This window comes from Centruroides sculpturatus, unplaced genomic scaffold (assembly GCF_000671375.1).
Source record: "Centruroides sculpturatus isolate CEXI.00-Female unplaced genomic scaffold, Cexi_2.0 scaffold1179, whole genome shotgun sequence".
Lineage (NCBI taxonomy): Eukaryota > Metazoa > Arthropoda > Arachnida > Scorpiones > Buthidae > Centruroides > Centruroides sculpturatus.
The window spans coordinates 104,572-111,068 of record NW_019385506.1 but is presented as its reverse complement, the minus strand read 5'-3'; the positions used below and the strand labels follow the sequence as shown (position 1 = coordinate 111,068).

The 6,497-nt window shown below is 33.1% G+C and overlaps 1 protein-coding gene across 8 annotated transcripts in view; it reads right to left on the bottom strand.

Annotated features, from left to right (window-relative positions):
- Positions 1–203: 203 nt before the first annotated feature.
- Positions 204–6,497, bottom strand: part of LOC111639646 (sodium/calcium exchanger 3-like) — a 15,362-nt gene continuing 9,068 nt past the window's right edge. For 2 of the 8 annotated variants that reach the window (XM_023385549.1, XM_023385550.1), the window contains exons 7-12: positions 2,651–2,832; positions 1,954–2,189; positions 1,525–1,863; positions 1,280–1,458; positions 847–1,176; positions 204–634 (exon numbers count right to left, since the gene is read on the bottom strand). In XM_023385549.1, coding sequence (XP_023241317.1) covers positions 380–634; positions 847–1,176; positions 1,280–1,458; positions 1,525–1,863; positions 1,954–2,189; positions 2,651–2,832 — 1,521 coding nt within the window. In that variant the 3' untranslated portion in view covers positions 204–379. The remainder of the gene's footprint in view (positions 635–846; positions 1,177–1,279; positions 1,459–1,524; positions 1,864–1,953; positions 2,190–2,650; positions 2,833–6,497) is intronic. The other 6 variants (XM_023385552.1, XM_023385553.1, XM_023385555.1 and 3 more) reach the window with 3 other exon arrangements.

The following is a 6,497-nucleotide window of genomic DNA, read 5'->3' as shown; positions in this document are numbered from 1 at the left end:
TTCCCCTAAGCTTTCCATATCTCTTTTGATTTTCATCTATCTAATTCCGTTCTCGAGATTAAGGGAAGACAGATTAACAGACACAATTCATTTCCTTGAGCTACAATTTTACAATACAAAAATTTTTATAATACAGTTTTTCAAAACGAAACGTAAGAATATTTTTTAGTTTTAAATTTAAACAAATACTGTATATCATTTTCAGATATAGTTCTTCGTATTTAATGTTTTAGTTTATTTTTGGTATGCATATAAATTCTCATAAAGATAGTTTAATCTTATTTGTATCGAAATAATTCACACATTACATTTTTTTTCAGATTATATATCATTCTACGAAGAATTTAGAAATCATTATTAAAATTTTTTTAAAATTATTTTACAAGAATTCGTTTGTTTTTTTCTTAAATACATCATAAGCATTAAGTGAGGATAAGATTATATATATAATCCAAAGAAGAACTATGAAAATTGCAGAGAGATTGGCTAAACAAGTTGGTCCTCCTAATTCTCCACCCCCACATTTATTTATACATCTTCTTGTCAATAGTAAAATTATGCAAACGAAAGCAATTATTGAATAAATTCCAACGCTAAATCCCAAAGTTCCAGCCTCCACTTGAAAATTCTTTCCCTGAAATAAAAGTGGAAAATTATTCTCAAATTAAGATTTTAATTGATACATATATTTTATCTCAAATTCTATCCTTTACTAAGTCTATAAAGTTTTTAAATTAATTTTTATGAATATTTAATTGGTGTCTTCAATTTAGTAGTTGACTGAATTATTTCGCGAACATTTAATATAGTTAAGTTATAAATAAAATATTTAGAATAAAACCATACTTGTGATGTCCAATAGAAAGATGCAATCACCCATGGAAGTCCCACTCCTAAAAACACATTGACTGAATTGCTTCCAGTAATATTACCAATAGCGTTATCAGCATATCTTTCCTGCACGGCTGCAGCTCTTGATGCAAATAAATCTGGTAGTGATGTTCCGAGAGCCACAAATGTAATAGCCGTTATAGTGTCAGGCAATCCAACTAAGCAGCCAAAAATAGATGCCATGTCTCCAATAATCGCTGTTAATATTCCAATAGCAAGCAAAGATACAAAAAATGTTAACCATCCTCCAAGTATAGATGTTGGAGGAACGAGAGCAAATATAACCTAAAAGAAGTAATATACTGATAGTTGAATAAAATATGTCTTCAAGCCTGTTTTAAACGGGGATCTAAAATAGAGAATTTCTTTAAAAAAGTAAATAACCTACTTTCCAGCCAAAAGTGACAAAATGTAAAATATAATCAATCAGAATTGCATTTTCTAAATCTCCTCCATTAACATTCATAGCATCTTTGAGTTGTTCAATCCACGTTTCTGATTGCAGTTGAAGAGAATGTAAATTCGTATTAGTTAACCTCATTAGTTTCTGAACAACATTCTGAAATTCTGAAAAATAATAATAGACGATATTATTTATTAAAAATTGTTTTAATAAATATTATTTTTGCTTACCATCATCATTGGTTATGGTAATTATTGTTCTATTAATTTGGCCAATTACAGCTCCTCTTTTCGGTTTGTAAAGTACAATTTCAAATTGTTTATCTTTTTTTGCTTCAAAGTCGTCTATAATAGAAATTTCGATATTTTTCTCCACTTCTGCGTGTTGAAAAACAAGTTTTCCACGTCCTCCAGTAAAATCTTTTTCATTGAAAGCAGATTTATTAATTGTTCTCCATTTACAAGAGACATCGCCATCCGCGCCATGTTTTCTTACAACAGGTATTAAAACAGTGCCAGCATTCTCCTTCACAATAATACCTCTTTGTTTAAATTCTAAAATGCCGGGAGCTACAATATTTATAAAAGTGTTAAATTTACTTATAATTAAAATTAATACAGTATAATTAATGTAAGGTTTAAAATAAAATGCTAGCGCACTGTCATCATTCAAAATAATAATTTCCATGATACAAGTTCTTCCTAAAGCAACATCTTCGATTTTTTCTTCGCACAAACTTAATTTTAAGAAGAAAGTTTCGTCTGGTTCCCATTGATTATCATCAATTATCTCTACAAAAACATTCTTCTCTGTTTCATTTGATTTGAAAACTACCAATTCTTTCTTTTCTATGTAATCTTCTCCCGCTATTGCAGTCCCATCTATTGTTTCAAATCTATCGAACAATCCAACAAAAAATTACTTCTTACTATATAACAACAATTAATTTAAAACAGAAAATTTAAAAATTGAAGAATTTTAAATAAAATAACTTAATACTAAGTTTCGGTTTTTTACTTAATAACTGAAGGAAAAATTATTTGAACGTTTAGAATAGTGATATTCAAACTTTTTCGAGCCCCTTAGTTCCATAAACTTATACCTCACGCCCCAATCCGTTTACCCTTGTGTGTGAAAGGCTTGGAAATATTCTTAGAAAAGCTTTTCTACGAACCTTACACTTTGTCCTTACCGTACAATGCATACACGATAAATGTATCTTATTTTTTACTGAAAACCCGACAATGAGAAATTTTTCTTACTCATTATCATTTGCTCGTCCCACCAATATTTATACAGATCGAACCTGATGATAGCCTCGAAAACACTAGACCATTAAAATATTAATTAACATACATGCAAGATACTCCGTTATCTATTTTTCCGTGACGAAGAATAGTAACAGTAACATGTCCAGCATTCTCCATAATGGCACAAGATGCTGCAGAAAATTCTATAATGGCAACATCATCTCTCTCTCCTTTTGCCACAGTTTGCAACTGTTTTCCCACTTCTTCATCTTGGATAGCATCATACACCTAAAAATATTATTAAATTTTTAAAGACAAATCTAATTATGAGGAATGGTAAACTTCAAAAGCTCATATTTTAAAGTACTAATTTACATTTTAAAAATAAACGTGCAATCTTTAAGTCATTCTTTTATTTTAGGAAACAGATAAAATTTTTGGAGACACGCTCAGGGAGAAAGAAAGTTGTGAAAATATTGTCCTTTCTTGTGAAATATTTGTGAACAAGAAACGACCGGTTAAAAGCAAGGTAGAAGTCGCAGAGACGAAAGCTCTCTCGGGACATCATAAAAATACGGCTTCCAGGATTGCTTTGACAATATGGATGCTGACAGAAGTGTGTAGCTGAATAAGACTCTTTTTGACGAGTGTTAAATGACCCAAGAATTCCGTCAATTGCACATGAGCCATATATACTGGAAGTAAAAGATAGGTTCTGTTATCATTGTCATTGTTGTTGCTAGATTAAAGTGTACTGTGTCATGCATACTATGTCCTGCGCAGTATGTGAAAAAATATTTTCAAGTCAATATAATTTAAATAAACATAATGGAAATATGCACAAACTTACAACCACTTATGATAGGAATAATGGAATTATAGATGCCTTGAACTGACTAACTGTTCATATCCTTGCTAATTGCTCAAGAAAAACATGAAATGAAGATTAATATGGATAAAAATCTTGTTTTTAATCAGATTTTAATGGTATATGTTAATAAAAACATTTTTCTTTGGACATCATTTATAAACGAAATTACAGTAAAGAATAAATACACTGGCGTGCAAAACTTAAGCAACAATGTAATTTTTAAGCAGAGAGCCGTGAAACTGTAGCAAAGGGCTTTTTCGATCAGTACAATGAACACCCAATTTAGTAGAAAAGTGATTCGTATGCAAATATCAGGAAGAAGACTTCACGGGTGACGTGAGGACACGAAAAACGTGTGCAGTCAGCGCGCGCAGTGCAAAATTACAATAAAAAGAAGGACAAAAGACGCTATTAAAAATATTTGCTGCAAGTTCAAGTTTGTACGTGCAATATGACTAGAAGAAATCATCTGGATGACTTTACACGTGGTAGAATGATCGGCAAGCTTGAGGTGGGCGTAGTGTGACGAGGGTAGCCCAAGAGTTTGGAATTAACAAAAGTGTTGTTTTACGAGCATGGAAAGCCTTCCAAACCACAGGTACAGCTGTAAGAAAGGTTGGTTGTGGTCGTAAAAAAAAACAATGCCAATGGATGACTGATATATGTCCTGCAGGAGAAAAGAAATCGATACCAGTCAGCAGGCAACATTGCTCATCAGCTGCGTACGACAATGGGACAAAAAGTGTCGCAGTTTAATGTGGCCAGATGCCTTCATAAAGGTGGCCTATTCACATACAGTACTGTCCTAAACACTGCATCCCATGACAACTGCCCATCGGCAAGCATCTTTAGACTAGCGTAAGAAACACAAAGACTGGACATCTCATCAATGGAATCACGTCTTCTTTACAGATGAGTCGTTTCAGTATTACAAGTGATTCCCAATGCCAGTTGTTAATAAGAAGAGGTCGCACGGTTTTATCCGTGAAAAGAGACCCTTATGATGGTCCTGGGGCCGTATTCTGGTCACCGTCTCTGGTCTCTCGTCTCTCACAAGCCAGTCGCTGATTGGCTAATCATTTGGATTAGCCAATCAGCGACTGGCTTGTGAGAGACGAGAGACCAGAGACGGTGACCAGAATACGGCCCCTGGTGTGTTTGTTTGGAGAGATATTATGATGAACGGGTGGTCTGAGCTCCAAATTTCCGAAGGAAGTACTGTTACAGGAGATCGCTAGTGTCAACAAGTGTTCCTTCCCGCGTATCTGTTCTGAGGTGTCATTGGTGAAGACTTCGTTTTTATGAATGATAACTCCAGGGCACATTAGACTCGTGTTGTTGAGGAGCTTCTAGAAAGTGAAATCTTCACTTTCACTAAATATTAAAGATGATAATTTTTTTTGTTCTAAAAGTGTAAATCGTACAAGTTTCATACTTATCTGAAAGTATCCTAACAAAAATAATTGTGCGATGATGTGGTAATTAGACCTATGTAATACATATATAGTATTTACAAAAAAATCTTTACAATTTTTAATTTACAGCCTTATTATATATTTGAATTCAATTTTAAATTGATTATTTTAATTTTAACTCCAAATTATGAACGTTTTTTTTTCCTTTTGTTTACGCTGCATAAAAATTAATGAAATAATTCTAACTAATAAGAACCTTTATTTTGTTTATCTTCAAATTGAAATATATATATATATATATATTATAATGCAATTTTAGCAAAATATAGTGTTAAATTCAATATCACGTGGTTCTTTATACGATAAAAGACTTCCAGTATATATGAAGCATAGGCAAATGAGGAATTCATGGGTCATCTGTCATCTGTCTATTGTGTAATAAAGCTTGTATTAAAAGTTTGAAGCATTTTGACTCTACCTCGTAAATATTTTAAATTTCTGAAATTTCTGAATAGTCTGTTAATCATTGTAATTACATGTAGAATTCAACCGGATAGACATTATTAATGAAATGATACACTTGGATTCTTATTATTGTAGCCCTATACAGTATGTTATTAAGAAATTTAGTTAGAGATAGGAAGTTAAGCCGCTGTCTGTGTTAAATTTAATAATCAGAAATAAAAACATTTAATTTCGAATATTCTGGAAGAAAATATTGATCCAGAGCGGAACTCGAACCCACAACTTCTGGGTTTCCGTGCAGATAGATTACCCAGACAGTCTTCCGAGGTTTGCTTTCAAAAAAATTAATTTAATTTAAATATAACTAAATTACCAAACGATCGCCTAAATATCGGGCTATAATTAAATGATTGGAATAAAGTAATTTGGCATTAGAGGTAGGCGTTAGGCGCCATCTCTTAAGAAAATTAATAATTAAAATTAAATAAATAAATTAAATAAATTTTAGAATCTTCTGGAATAAAAGAACTGGCCCGGGACGGGGCCTGAACCCGCAACCTCCGCTTGCCAGCCACGCCACCCGGACCCCGAGCGAGTCTTCGCTTCCAGAAGTATATTAGATTAGATATAACCTTACTCGGTTAAACACATCACTGACTGGGGACGACTCCATCGCCCACGACCCCAATGGCACTCAGCCAGCTAACGTAACACACGGCGAGGTATATATATATAACAACAACTCAAAGCCCGAATAGTATATATTAAATTACCAAACGATCGCCTAAATATCGGGCTATTCGGGCTTTGAGTTGTTGTTATTTATATAACTAGTAAATGATCGATAAATATGGTTATATCTATGTTACCGCTAAAGCTCGAAACTCGTTAATCTGCAGATTAACTAGCGTGATCCGTTAAAGTTGTGAAAATTGTTCCATTTCTCAAATTACCTAGATAATGTGCAGAGTATCTAGGTAATCCGCACATTACCTACTAGGCACTCGGTAAAGTGAAAATAAGATCTTTGCCACAAATAAATGTACCACAAATATGTGTTCTTGTCGCAGAAACCAATTGCTATGAAATTCAGTGTCACCAATCTTTAGACTGCACAATTTGATAATGTTACCTATGGTGGGTAAAATGGCGGCTCGTCTCTGATTCCAGCAAAGAGAAGAAAGGAAACAGTGGGGACGCAC